A 15,866-nucleotide genomic window follows, 5' to 3' on the forward strand; every position below is an offset into this window, starting at 1 on the left:
CTGGAAAAGCCAACAAACAAAAAAGGTTCCTAAAAAAGATAGGCAATGAAAGGGAACAGAACAAATACTCAAACCTGTAATTCCAGAAAACCTTCCTGGAAAAAAAAAAGGCTTGAATATTAGAAGAACATATTAGAGAAAAGTCTAGTCAAATTATTGGTCCTTGAAGAAAAAAAACTCTTTGGCATCTAGGCAAAAAGAGTACATGACTTGAAAGAGAAAGAAAATCAGATTATCATCAGACTTTTGAACAATAACACTTTATAACAGAAGAAAACAGGGTAATATATTTCAGATAACTCAAGGAAAGAAATGTAAGCCAAGGATTTTCCATCCAGCAAAACTGACCTTCAAAGTATAAATATGGGTAGAAATTTTATCATTATGTAAGAACTCAGAGAACCCCTCCAGAGTTATCTACCAGAGAATAAACTTCAGACAACCAACATGACCAAAGAGATATCATTGTAAGGACTGGTGGTGAGCATTAAATATAGAAAAAGGAACGAAAATAAGTAATTATGGGATATTCTAAATCTATCATCAATGCCCTTGAGAACCAGGACTCTTAGGATAGAAGGAGATACACATGTAACACAGAAGAGGTTAGGATAAAAAACAAAACAAAAAGAAAAACAAACATCCTGAATTTGATTAGGAAATACACAGGAACTTAGACAGCCTAGCTCTGTCCTCTGGAAAGGCCTAGAATCATGGCCAATCCAGAAACTGTTAATCACTTCTAACATTCAGACGCAGTCTTGAAACACCATATCCTACTAAAAGAAACTAGGGCTTTGGGCGCCTGGGTGGCTCAGTGGGTTAGGTCTCTGCCTTCTGCTCAGGTCATGATCTCAGGGTCTTGAGATTGAGCCTGGCATCGGGCTCTCTGCTCAGCAAGGAGCCTACCTTGCCCTTTCTCTCTCTACTTGCCTCTCTGCCTACTTGGGATCTGTCTGTCAAATAAATAAATAAATAAATAAATCTTCAAAAAAAAAAAAAAAAAAAACTAGAGCTTCTTTAAGAAATGGCTAATTACAGGCTGGAGGCAGGAAATACACAAGATAATCCTGAAACACCTCAACCTAACCTATAGTAACAAGGAAGCTATCAAAGGGTACTAAAGTCATATCAAACTTAACATATCAACTTAAAGAGGCTCCCATCGATCAAAGATGGTATAATGTGAGCTTCAATTAGATAAAAATTATAGTAGATTTCACATCTATAAAGTTAAATTCATGAGTTAAAAATATTTTTAAAAATACTGGTCACCAACTGAGGATGAGAGAGAACCAATTCATGGTCTTTAGAGCTACATAAATAAAAAGAAGGAATCAAGCATTTTCCTGTCTTGTCCATATGAACTATATTCCTCAGGAATCAAATAGCTGAAGGAAAGTGTCATCTTATATAATTATTCTTAATTTTATAATGATAAATAAAAATAATAACATACTTGGTTAATAATTATATCAAAATTATTATCAAAAAAAGTAAATGAAAACAAAGTGGTAAAATTCTCATTTTGCAAACTCAAACCAAAGAACAGATCTAAGCATTAAGCATCAACAGCTGCTAACATTAAAAAAAAAAAGCTAAAGGCAGACATGTGCCTTCCAGTGAAAGGACACAAAACCACCTATATATAGTCTGGCCAAAGAATCAAATTTGAGACTGATGAGGCCTTTGCATTTATCTGCACATCTGAAGGAAATACAAAGAGAAACTTACTAAAAATGATCATGAGTATACAGCTGGCAAAATGCAGATTGAGGGAAACTCAACAGGTCCAATACCCAGGTCTCATAGTTAGTTCAGTGCTTCTCAACCTTTTTTTCATCATCATTCTCCTATAGAGCCTTTTTAGACTTTCTTTCCTAATCCTCCTTTCCTCCATGAAATTTTAACACCACAGACATACTATATGTTTGTTTTCTGTGGGCCATTTGGAGGATTATTAAATACTGTAATATTTAAGATTTTTTTGCCCCCAAAGAACCAATTTTGGCCCCCATGAAAATGCATGACATAAAATGTAAAGAAAAGAAAGAGATGGGATGGGGAGTGGGATCCTATAAATTAAAAGACTTAGAACAAAAATGAGGTTTTAAATATGGGCAAGTCTAAATTCTAAAGTCAAGAGATGAACATTGGGTAATAAAGCCATAAAGAAATGAAAAGGAAAAAAAAAAAAAACTCAAAGAAGTGATTACTATAAAGGTCCAGACAGACAGCCTGTTCAGAAGAGAGAGACATTGATTAAGATGGGACACATGGAAGTGCTGCTAGTTCTATTTCTTGACCTAGTGGTAGTTACAAAGCTATCATCTACAAAGCTACAAAATCACTAAGCTACACAATTACTTGTGTGGTTTTCTGTATCTGTATTATTTCACAATAAAAAGGTTAAAATTTAGTATATCAACTTATACTTGTTTTCTTTTTTAAGCTTTTATTTATTTGTCAGAGAGAGAGCACGCACACACACATACAAGCAGAGGGAATGGCAGGCAAATGGAGAAGCAGGCTCCCTGCTGACTGAGGAGACAACAAGAGACTCCATCCCAGGACATTTCGATGATGACCTGAGCTGAAGGCAGATGCTTAACTGACTGAGCCACCCAGGCATCCCAAATTATATCTGTTTAGATGTCATGAAAAAAGTGAAATGACTATGATCAATGGTATCACAAGATGGCCTGTGAATATATTTTTTCCTTTTCATCCTTGCAAATTACATAAATTTAGACTTAACAGATTTAAAAAAAAAATTCTTATCTTGAGTACACTTAAAGATAACTGTATCTTCCATTTGTTTGTGTACATAGGAAATTAATCAGTTTTCCATCTAAAATCTACATCTATTTTCTTCTTATGAAGTTATTTATTTCCTCGGTGTAAAAAATAAAATTAAAAACTCTGGTCCTTGATACTTATTTTAGGCATCCTTTTCAGGTCTACTTTGTTAGTTTGGCCAGGACACTTTATAAAATGGAGTATAAAACTAAACAAAGGAAAAGAAACACACTAGACATGAGTTTTGGAAATGAAAAACTAAGTTAGCTGGGTTTTTTTGTTTTTGTTTTTGTTTTTTTAAAGAATTTATTTATTTATTTGACAGACAGAGATCACAAGTAGGCAGAGAGGCAGGCAGAGAGAGAGGAGGAAGCAGGCTCCTCGCAGAGCAGAGAGCCCGATGCGGGGCTCGATCCCAGGACCCTGGGATCATGACCCGAGCCGAAGGCAGAGGCTTTAACCCACTGAGCCACCCAGGCGCCCCTAAGTTAGCTGTTTTATATATTCTCTCATTCTAAATGTATTACAAGTAACTACATACAAAAATTTAGGAGTAAAAAGAATTAACCGGCTTTCTAAAGTTTGTCTTTTTGAAAATGAAGTCCATCCTTTCTTACCTTCTTTTTAAAGTGTCTTTATATAAGTTTCCTATACTTAGGAATTCTGGGAGTTAATAATTATTTATCCAAAGCAGTATTTAAAAAATTAACATGGAGTAATTTCTCCATGCTTTACACAGTTGTGTCATAACAAAAGAATATTAAGTCACGTATATCCAGGGGAAAAATCTCAGCACAAATTCAAATGTTTTATTTAAGGGAAGAAACTTACCCAACTTAATATCTCCATCTAAGGTAAAAAGAATGTTGCCAGCCTTTAGGTCTCTGTGGATGATTTTATTATCATGCAAGTAGTTCAAGGCCTCTAGAGTCTGTTTACAAACTACTTGTATTTGGGACTCAGTTAATGGTCTCTCGAGTTCTATAAGGAAAGAGTAAACAAATCTGCATTGTTATACAGTGAAAACACAAGGTGTATACCCTCACCATCAATGTCAAAGGTAACATTCAGTGAATTATTTTAGAAGAACTAAGTATCTACAAAGATTATTTTCTTTACATATTATATTCAACATTTCATTTTAGAATTGTGTTATAATTATTTAAGAATATATAATGTAATTAGGCTGATTTCTTTATTTACTGAGCTTCACTCAAGATATATATTCAAGATGTATATATATAGTTAAATGTTTGAAATCCTTTGATTAAATGTAATTTAAAATACAAACATAAAGAACAAAATGATGTTTACCAAGCATCACTGCATCCACCGCTCCACCTGCACAAAATTCAATAAGGATCTGCAAGCAAACAAAAAAAAGCATGTGTCTAACTCAAAACTGAGTTTGAGTATTTTTTTTTCAATTTATTAAAAAAGATAAAGGAATAACTAGGTTATGGAAACAATATTATGCTGATATCTTTACACCATAAAGATTTTCTGTCAAAAAAGTTGTGTCTTAATGATACACATTTTGAAAAAGCACAAACACATTATAGACATATGATCACCATTTTTAGCGTCCCTGCTTCTGTAAAATTACTAGGTACACAATTTTTCTTGGGAACAGTATTTTATATCCATTTCATCACTACCAAGAGATTTTACTATACTCATTTTTAATTTAACTACTGTGATTTAAGTAATCAAACCTATTTTTTAACTTTTCTAATAGGAATAAATCCTCAAAATACTTAGAGACTTCTTTAAAACACACACACACACACACAAGCTTCCAATCCCAGCTCAATTATCAATCACATTCTGATGGATGCCTTCCCAGATCTCCCCGGTACAAACCACCAGGTACCTTTCCATCTTACCCCATCACAGCTGCAATTTTATATATACACTTCCTTTAAGTATTAATTATAGATGACTAATTCTACATCTCTCACTAGCCTGTCCCTCACAGATTCCAACTTTTTATTTTGCAACAATTTCAAGTAAAGATCTTACCTGTTTACTGTCCAGGAGTTCACTTTCACTATAACTCTGAGAACATACTACTAGAGCCTTGAACAACTACATTAGAGGACACCACACTAATGATAACTACAGATAATTATTAAAAATTATTTATTTTGTCAAATTGTGTAGCTTCCTGACTTATTCACCTTTGTATATACTCTAATTTTTTACAGGTGCTTGCCAATTACAAATTATTTTCAAATTTGTTGTATCATGTGAAAAATAATTTGGAAAGCAGATCACTCAACTCATAGATAAATAAACAGACTCAGAGGTTAACTGACTTATTCAAACTCCTACCTAGCAGCACAGGATCAAAAAAATATAGGGCTTTCAATTTCCAAAGTATTACTTACACTACACTACCTACTCTTCTCTCCTAACACTTCCATCGTAACACTTTCCTTCAAGGAGAAAAACAACATCTCCCATTTCAGTAAGGCCTCCTGATTAAATTAGTGTCAGTACAGAGAAAATGACTGACCAGTTATAACAGATATGATTTTATTTCTATATGTATTTGTGCCTAATATTTTCTAAAAATGAACAAAATTTATATATTCAGCCTTAGCCACTACATCATACACCAAAGGTGAGTCTGATAATATAGAAGATAAATATTTAACATTTGTAGTAAGTATTCTATAATTCATTACATGATCTACAAAAAGTGTAGGGTAAGAAATTATAAACAATTTCTAAGAAAACAAAAGATATTTCCAAAAATTTTAGGAAATGTCTAAATTTAAATTACAAACAAGAAAGACCATATAATTTCATAATTTGGAAAATTTAATATCCTTCTTTTTTTTAAGATTTTATTTATTGGGGCACCTGGGTGGCTCAGAGGGTTAAAGCCTCTGCCTTCAGCTCAGGTCATGATATAAGGGTCCTGGGATGGAGCCCCATATCGGGCTCTCTGCTCGGCAGGGAGCCTGCTTACTCCTCTCTTTCTCTCTGCCTGCCTCTCTGCCTAGTTGTGATCTCTGTCAAATAAATAAAAATCTTTCAAAAAAATTTTTAACTATTACAAAAAAGATTTTATTTATTTATTTGACAGAGAGAGAAAGAGATCACAAGTAGGCAGAGCAGCAGCAGGCAGAGAGAGAGGGGGAAGCAGGCTCCCCGATGAGCAGAGAGCCCTATGTGGGACTCGATCCTAGGACCCTGAGATTATGACCGGGGCCGAAGGCAGAGGTTTAACCAACTGAGCCACCCAGGTGCCCCAGAAATTTAATATTCTTAACCAAGCTTTTCTATTTGGGTCCAATGTCAATCATGAAATACTGTACAAATGGAAATACACATCTGAACATCTATTGAAGCTAGGGATAATTATGTTGTTAATGACCCTCTTATCAGATCAATTCAAGTAACATAAGTAATTAAACAGTAGAGGTAATAGGTTTTCACAACTTATAAACCTCTTTCAGAAAATTAACTCATTTTGGCTCTAATAGATCAACAGAAAATAGTTACCCAAAGATTGTTCTCATAATAGAAGGCATCCAGAAGTTTGACTATATTTGGGTGATCACAAGATGCTAATATATCAATCTCAACCATGTAATCTTCAAGTTCTTCTTCAGATTTCGTGTCAATCACCTTTGCAGCAGCTAAAACATTGGTCTCCTTATTCTGGGCCTAAAAATGAAAGCATCGCAAATGTCACAAAATGCATACTTGATTTTTTGAAATTTTATTTTCCATTTTTTTTTAATAAATTTTTTTTAGAGTAGTTTCAGGTTCACAACAAAGCTGAGCAGAAAGTACAGGTCCCAGCCCCTGCATAGGCACAGCCTCTCCCACTATCAACATTCTGTACCATAGTAGTACACATGTTACAACTGACGAACCTCCACTGACACATCATCCCCAAAGACCACCGTTTTCATTAGGAGTTACTCTTGGAGTTTACTTGATCGATTTTGACAAATGTATGACATGTATCTACCATTATATCATACAGAATAGTTTCACTGCCCTAAAAATTCTTTATGCTCAGCCTATTCATCCTTCCCTTTTTCCTAAGCCCTAACAACCACTGATCTTGTTACTGCTTCCATAGTTCAGCTTTTCCAGAATGTCACATAGTTGGGATCATACAGTATGTAGCCCTTCCAGATTGGCTTCTTTCACTTAGTAACATGAATTTAAGTTTCCTGTCATGGTTTGGTAGTTCATTTCTTTTTAGGACTGAATTGTCCATCACATATAGATGTGCCACAGTTTATCCATTCATCTACTGAAGTCATCTTGGTTATTTCCAAGTTTTAGCAATTATGAATAAAGCTGTGCAGGTTTTTGTGTAGATTTAAGTTTTCTTTTGTCTTCTTTTTTTTTAAGATTTTATTTACTTATTTGACAAACAGAGATCACAAGTAGGCAGAGAGGCAGGCAGAGAGAGAGGAGGAAGCAGGCTCCCTACTAAGCAGAGAGTCTGATGTGGGGCTCGATTCCAGGACCCTGGGATCATGACCCGAGCTGAAGGCATAGGCCTTCATTTATTTGACACAGAGAGAAAGAGCACAAGCAGGTGGAGTAGCAGGTAGAAGGAGAGGGAGAAGCAGGCTCCCCACTGAGCAAGAAGCCCAATGTGGGGCTGGATCCCAGGACCCTGGGATCATGACCTGAGCCAAAGGCAGTCGCCTAACCAATTGAACCACTTAGGTGCCCCTAGATGTAAGTTTTCAGCTTCTCTGGGTAAATACCAAGGAACACAATCATTAGCAGGAACCTGCTTAAATAATTCAGCACATTTCTTTTTTTTTTTTTTTTAAGATTTTATTTATTTGACAGACAGAAATCACAAGTAGGCAGACAGGCAGGCAGAGAGAGAGGGAGGAAGCAGGCTCCCTGATGAGCAGAGAGCCCGATGTGGGGCTCGATCCCAGGACCCTGAGATCATGACCCGAGCCGAAGGCAGAGGCTTAACCCACTGAGCCACCCAGGCGCCCAATTCAGCACATTTCTACAATGGAAAATGATGCAGCCATTAAAATCAATAACTAATCAATTAATATTTAAGATGGAACAGTAGCTGTAACACAACACTGAATGGAATAAAAGCCAACTTACTAAACACAGCAGTATATAATTTTACAAAAACCACACATCCACTTTCTGTATTTTTCGTATTGTTTGACTTTTTTTTTTAAGATTTTATTTATTTATTTGACAGAGATCACAAGTAGGCAGAGAGGCAGGCAGAGAGAGAGGCTTGTTTGACTTTTTAAAATCAGCTTATTTAGGGGCACCTGGGTGGCTCAGTGGGTTAAAGCCTCTGCCTTCAGCTCAGGTCATGATCTCAGGGACCTGGGATGGAGCCCCGCATCGGGCTCCCTGCTGAGCGGGGAGCCTGTTTCCCTCTCTCTATCTGCCTGCCTCTCTGCCTACTTGTGATCTCTGTCAAATAAAGAAATAAAATCTTAAGAAATACATAAATAAAATCAGCTTATTTATTAGAAGAAATAAAGTACTAAAATACATCAGTATATGGGAGATTTCTTAGGGACCTATTACATAACCTTGGAAATGATATGAAAAGAATAAACATATCAGGTATCAGCCTGTATACAGAATTTTCCTAAGTAGACTACTGTTACGTTTTACTTCCTTAAGAAAAAACAGAAGTAAAAAGTAATACTAATTACTAATTAAGTAATTAAGTAACCCTAATGTTTAAGGTTCAGAGAATAAGTTTTGGATAAAAAGATGACTTTATACTGGTCATTGCTACCATTTCAGAAGAATATTCTGATCTACCACATTTGTCAAATCTAGGACGCAACACAACTGGAGCGCCTGGGTGGCTCAGTGGGTTAAGAGTCTGTCTTTAGCTCAGGTCAGTGATCCCAGGGTTCTGGGATGGAGCCCTTCACCTCAGCTCTCTGCTCAATGCGGAGCCTGTTTCTCCCTCTCCCTGTCTGCCACTCCCCCTGCTTGTGCTCTCTCTGGGTCAAATAAATAAAAAAAAAAAATCTTAAAAAAAAAAAGCACCATCTTATGTTCCACTAAGGAAAGAAAACTGCCAATTAAACTACAACAATATTTTATCTTTTTGAACTCTTAATGCTATGCCTTTTTTTTTTAAAGATTTTATTTATTTATTTGAGATAGAGAATAGGGAGCGCACAGGCTGGAGGGAGGAGCAGAAGGAGAGGGAGAAACAGACTCCCTGTTGAGCAGGGCTCCATCCCAGGATCATTACCTGAGCCAAAAGCAGATGCTTAACCAACTGAGCCACTCAGGCACTCCACGTTATACCTCTTTAGCTCTTTTGGACACATTTAGACAAGAATTGTTATTGTATGTCTATTCTCCTTGTGCACAAATAAGAAGTTAAATACTTAAAGTTTGACTCCTCTGAATCACCTTTTCACTCAGAGTTATCTAATGTCTGTTTTTCCACAGGATATCATTCTCTGGCCATTAAAAGCTTTGGGGCTTAAAACAGTGCTTCTCTACTACTGTCAACCAAGATTTTCTCTGAAACCACAGTCTCCCATTTTGCAATTAGAGTGCTGATATTTTCTTGATCTTAACCAAGGTGCTAAAAGATTTTTAGATAACAACCTGGTCTCACATTCTTCCTTCAAAAGGTTTATTGACTGAAACATCAAGGGGCTGTAACTATATGACACTAGGGATACAACTAAGTTCACATGAACAGGCAATGACGGATAGATCACAACGTCACTCAGCCAACAATACTATGCCATCTACAGATAAAAGACATATCCCAATTTCAGAAATGCTAAAAAGTAAAAACTGTCATAACTAGTGAAACATGGCATCAACTGTGTCTCTCAAAGAAAGAGACTACAGTTGAACCAACAATAATTAGAACTCACCCTCCTCTGAGTCAGAGGAAATAAGCCAGTGAAAGATAAGGTATACTCTCATTATTTTAATGTAACACTTTGGGAGGAAAAAGACTAGAGGAACTGTCCTTGAAGAGGAACACTATAAAATATGAGCCCTGGTAAGAGACCAAGTGGGGTTAAAAGTCATCTGGCTTCTGCATGCCTCTACTGATGTCCTTGGAGATTTTTAAGATCTCTCTTATAAATGGATGACATAAAGGGGAAAAAAATAATTAACACTAGATAATCTCTAAAGTACTTTAGAGTGACAAACTCAATTATTCCACTCCTCTGGATATAATGATTAAACCAACAATGGCACCATTTGGTTTACTGTAAGTAATAAATAAAAGTTACATTAGAAAATATAGTGCATTTTACATTATTGCTTGAAAATAACTTGATTACTTATCAGGATCTCTTTCTAAAGAACTCTGAAAATCAAAACTAAAATATTGGTAAATGTGTGAAAATATACTTTGAACAAATATAAAATGTTAAAAAAGAAATAGCTTCATCTACTACCTAAAAGCATGAAAATTCTTCACATAAAGATTTAATGAAATAACTAAACAGACGTTAATAAAAATGATAATGGAATAATGAATACCCAGATATTAATTTAAAGAAAATATAATTTCTATTGATAAAGTTGTCAAAGATCAGTCATAATCACCTAAAAATCAATGCGTTTCTTTTCTTTTCTTTATTTTTTTAAGAGTTCATTTATTTATTTGACAGACAGAGAGAGAGAACACAAGCAGGGGGAGCAGCAGAGGGAAAGGAAGAAGCAGGCTCCCTGCCAAGCTGAGAGCCCAACCTGGGGCTGAATCCCAGGACCCTGGGATCATGACAAGAGCCAAAGGCAGATGCTTAACAGATTGAGCACCCAGGCACCCCTCAGTATTTTTATTTTCATGAATCATGAATAGAGTGTGGCCTTATTACTGCAGGGAAACATAACTTATCTATGAATTTCCTGAACTGGTTTTATGTTCTAAAAGAAAGACTATCTCCTCCTATATTACTCTTGTTTCAATAGTAGTTTATTCCCTGGGTAGTGAGCCTATGAGTAATTTTTAAATCTTCATTTATTTTCTTCCTACATTTCTATATTTTCTAAGACTATTTAGTACTTTCATGAGAAATGTATGTTAATAAAATTGTCAGCTGGAAATTGAAATACCAGCACAGAAAAAATTTTAGAGGACTTCTTTAGTACCAGAGAGGTGTCAGTTAATCAAAAGGGGAAGGTCAGAAAAAAAAGAAAAAAGAAAAAGGATAAACATAGAAAGAAGCTAAAAGACAAAGAATAAAAAGAGAAAGAGAAGAATTCAATAAGCACTGAGACTGATTCTACTGATTTGGATGATTTGAACAAAAAGTTGAGAACTCAAAGATATTCCTCCCCCCACCAAGACCAGAGGCAAGTAAGACCCTAACTGTCCAGTGCATATAGGACATGCAACCATAACAAACTATAAAAACTAAACAACCCATATCACAGCTAATGAACATCAACTACACACAGACATTGGTCAAAGCTGGAGAAACACAAACACAAACACAACTCTCCACAAAAATCTGCTGTAGGAAAGAAACACAGTAACACAATCCATTAAAGTATGTTCAAGAGCTAATCTGCTAAAATCAATTATCCTTTCAATACTTACTGGGTGCCTTTTATGTAAGACACTGTCCCAGACACTGACAATGTAAAGAATATAAAAAATTTCTCTGCCCTCATGGCACTTAAAAATTGTGGGGAGAGGACAGTCAATAGGCAAATAAAAAATATATTAGCAATTAGTACTATGGAAAAAATAAGGTAGTAAGATGAGGAGATGGTCGAGTGGGCAGGTACACAGGAAAGAGGTTACAATTTAAATAGGGTAGTTAACGTTAGACTTCACTGAGAAGGTGATCATTTGAGCAAATCGAAATTAATGACTCCAATGATTATGTTTTTTTGAGCTATGTAAGCTGGAAATTTTAGTATTTTGCAAAGAAACAGGCTATAAAAAGTCTCACAATAAATCTCTTATTTATTAACTTATTTTAAAAAAATGTATTTTGGGCACCTGGGTGGCTCAGTGGGTTAAGCCTCTGCCTTCGGCTCAGGTCATGATCTCAGGGTCCTGGGATTGAGTCCCACATCAGGCTCTCTGCACAGCGGGGAGCCTGCTTCCCTCTCTCTCTTTGCCTGACTCTCTGCCTACTTGTTATCTCTGTCTGTCGAATAAATAAAGAAAAATCTTTTTAAAAAAATGTATTTTAACAGAATTTAATATCATTATTAATTATGTTAGTATGTAGGTAACTAAAAAGATAAAGAAAGAATATTAAAGATGAGGGAGGTAACAAGTGCAGGGAGAAACTACCATCCTTAGGACCAGAGGAGCCAAAGTAGAAGACTGGAATCAGTAAGACCCCAGGGCTTGCAGGGAAGATTCTACACAGCTGAAACTCAGATCCCTGAGGAGAAAGTGCTGCATGGCTGGTGCCAACATCTCTGATTTGGAAGAGGGGGTCCTGTGGGACTGGGGTGTCTTTCAAGGAAGAGAGGGCTAGCCAAATACAGCTGGTGTTATGAAAGACATTGATGAGGCCAGCTCTTGAGTCCTGGAAAACTACAAACTGGATTCAACTGCTGCTACAGAGAGAAACTGCTATTGCTGGGGTGAACAACTCCACTAGGATGGTGGTCACACTAACACAAAAGCAGAGATACAAGGACCCCACAGGAGACAAAGAGAAAATCCATGCAAGTCCCTTCTTTCTCCTCCTCCCTACCGCCTACCTCTAGCACCCTGTACATGTGAAACCTAAAAGTGAGCAGCTGACAAGGCAGAAATGTGGTTTGCAAATACTTAGAACAGCATTATAAAGCAGAGCACAGAAGGCCGTGTTTGAGCTGAAAGACAGTAACTTAATAGTTGCTGGCATAATCCTTAATCCTTCTAAAACTGATGAGAATAACAGATGAGAGAAGGAAGGAACAGAGTAGTATGAAGTATTGGGGTAAAAAATATCTACAGAGTTCCAAAGAGCTGTTAAATGAAAAGAAAGGAAATAGCACCGAAGAAAGCATATACTTTTAAACTACTGATACTGTTATGTTTCCAATTATATGCTAATTCTAGTGATCTCTTCAGAGTCCTGATAAGATTTTGGTAGGAACAAGTGTCAGCATTAGAGTAAAATTATTAAACATAATAAAGATACCCAGCTGATTTTCATTATTTGTGGCAGTTATGTCCTAGAAAGTCACTGCAAACACTAAATTAGCAAATACTGACCCACTGCTCCTAGGAGAAATATGTATACAAACACACATCTCTCATATAGATCATAATCCAACATACTAAACACAATTCATTCTGGTAGATTCTATTCTCTTTATTTTACAAAAGAGAAAATGAGGTTCAAAAGTATTACATGCCTTGCTTGAAGCTGTCCCAAAGTAGGTGCCAGAGTTTGGGATTCAAATCCCATCCCACTGGCACCAAAGCCAGACTTCCTACACTACACTGCACTGCCCTCTACTGTCTCCCATCTTCCGGTCAAGTCGATATGAGGGCTGAAACAAGTTCCATCTCAGCTGGGAATGTGCAGGTCTAGGGACTCAACTTCCCCAGCTCTGCACATATAAGCAAATGACTGAAAGCACTGAGTGCAGACTCTGGGGTTACAAATAAATTTTTTTTTTTTTTTAAAGATTTTATTTATTTATTTGACAGAGAGAGATCACAGTAGACAGAGAGGCAGGCAGAGAGAGAGAGGGAAGCAGGCTCCCTGCTGAGCAGAGAGCCCGATGCGGGACTCGATCCCAGGACCCTGGGATCATGACCTGAGCCGAAGGCAGCGGCTTAACCCACTGAGCCACCCAGGCGCCCACAAATAAATTTTAACAAGTAGACAAACTCACAAATATAGAATCTGCAAATAATGAGTACTAACTGTACATGCTTTTTCTAAAATTTCTACAAAATATTACAGAAATCCTTTCTTTAAAAATCATTTTCATGTCATTTTCTCAATTCTGCAGAAATAAAGGAATATACTTTATATTCTCTTTATATTTCAAGACACTATTTTATTTATAGTGTTCTGGTTATTTATTCAAAATTTAGTCACTGATCAGTCAAGATAACCACCAACAAAATGATGTCAGTAAGTTAACATTGGATAAATCTGCACTTTCCAAATGTTTTACCAATCTCAGATCACATAGTCTTCCCACTTATTTCAAGAACTTACTTAACTCTGTGGAGCATGAATAAACTAAAACATACTGACGACTGTGTGATAGATAGCTGATAAAAATCTGCACAGATCCCATAGTTGAAAAAAACGGAAAACAGAGAACCCAAAAGGCAATTACAAAAATATATTTAAATGACAAAGAGTACACTTCTGAAAATTCATCCAAGAAAAATAAAGGTGTTTACATGGCAAAGATCATTTCCACACAAATATTCTCAACACTAAAATTATAAAGGACCAAAATGCACCAGCTATTAAGGTAAGAAACTCCCCATGAAATGTACAAGAAAACAGAAAGCCAGCATGTTATAGTTATTTTTACAGTCCAAAGTTTCAGCTACCTCTTTAAAATATAAATATATATGTGCTAGGAATCTGGGCTTCAGGTGATATTGAATAAAAGGCATAATATTTAATAAATACCAAATAATTTTAACAGTATAGTATAAGTAGTCACCTGCCTGAAAGGAGACTTTCTCCTTTCACAGAAAAAAGGAGAAAAAAATGAATGAATATATGGAGGGAGGGAAAAATGTGAAAAGGAGAACTATTAAGTGAAATAAAATAATGGTGCAAAGTATTTAAAAGTATGACTCCATATATGCGGCTCCATTTGTGACAACATAAATGGACCTTGAAAGCATTATGCTAAGTGAGGTTAAGTCAGACAGATAAAGACAAATACCATATGATCTCACCTATACGCAGAATGTAAAAACAAAAAACCAAGCTCATAGATACAGACAACAGACTGGTGATTGCCAGAGGCAGGGGTAAGGGGTGGGAGAAATAGGTGGAGGAAGTCAAAGTACCAAACTACCAGTTATTAAAAAAGCCAGTCATAATGATGGAATATACTGCATGGTAACTATAGTTAACAATGCTGTACTGCATATTTTTTTAAAGATTTTATTTAGTTATTTCACAGACAGAGATCACAAGTAGGCAGAGAGGCAGGCAGAGAGAGGGGGAAGCAGACTCCCAGGGGCTCCATCCCAGGACCCTGGGATCATGACCTGAGTTGAAGGCAGAAGCTTTATTTAACCCACTGAGCCACCCAGGCGCCCCTGCATATTTATTTTTTTTTTTAAAGATTTTTATTTATTCGACAGAGAAAGAGAGCACAAGCACAGGGAATAGCGGAAGGAGAGGTAGAAACAGGCTCCCTGGAAGCCTGATGCGGGGCCTGATCCCAGGAGGACTGCAACAGAAGGCAGCCGCTTAACTGACTGAGCCACCCAGGTGCCCCTGCCCTGTATATTTAAAAGTTGCTAAGAGGGGTGCCTGGGTGGCTTAGTTGTTAAGTATCTGCCTTCAGTTCAGGTCATGACCCCCAGGGTCCTGGGATCAAGCCCCACCACATCGTGCTCCCTGCTCAGCGGGAAGCCTGCTTCTCCCTTTCCTCCTTCCCCTGTTTGTGTTCCCTCTCTATCATTCTCCTGTCAAATAAATAAATAAAACCTTAAAAAATAAAAGAAAAATTTTTAAAAAGTTGCTAAGACACTAGATCTTAAAAGTTCTCATCACAAGAAAAAACGTTTTTGTAACTATGTAAGGTGACAAATGTTAACTAGACTTATTATGATCACTTTACAATATATACACATATGGAATAATTGCACTGTACACCCAAAACTAATATAATGTTATATATCAATTATACCTCAATTTAAAATGTTTAATAATAAAAGTACTTACTTCACTTTGAAATATTCAAACCTACAGAGAAAGTGAATGAACTGAACAATGAACACTCATATTAACCCTCACCAAGTCACCAATTATTAACATTTTGTCACATCAGGTACTCTGGCTCTCATATACACGCACAAGCATACGTACACATATATTTTACATATAGATATGTACACACAGACACACACATACGGGCATTTCTTTTTT

General features: G+C 36.4%; 1 protein-coding gene across 2 annotated transcripts in view; it reads right to left on the reverse strand.

The window, feature by feature from the left end:
• Positions 1-15,866, reverse strand: part of SLK (STE20 like kinase) — a 58,945-nt gene that overhangs the window by 32,654 nt on the left and 10,425 nt on the right. For both annotated transcript variants that reach the window (XM_080822721.1, XM_080822722.1), the window contains exons 2-4: positions 6,313-6,477; positions 4,114-4,162; positions 3,631-3,780 (exon numbers count right to left, since the gene is read on the reverse strand). In XM_080822721.1, the coding sequence (XP_080678847.1) occupies positions 3,631-3,780; positions 4,114-4,162; positions 6,313-6,477 (364 nt within the window). The remainder of the gene's footprint in view (positions 1-3,630; positions 3,781-4,113; positions 4,163-6,312; positions 6,478-15,866) is intronic.

The sequence above is a fragment of the Martes martes genome (assembly GCF_963455335.1).
Source record: "Martes martes genome assembly, chromosome: 14".
Taxonomy (NCBI): domain Eukaryota; kingdom Metazoa; phylum Chordata; class Mammalia; order Carnivora; family Mustelidae; genus Martes; species Martes martes.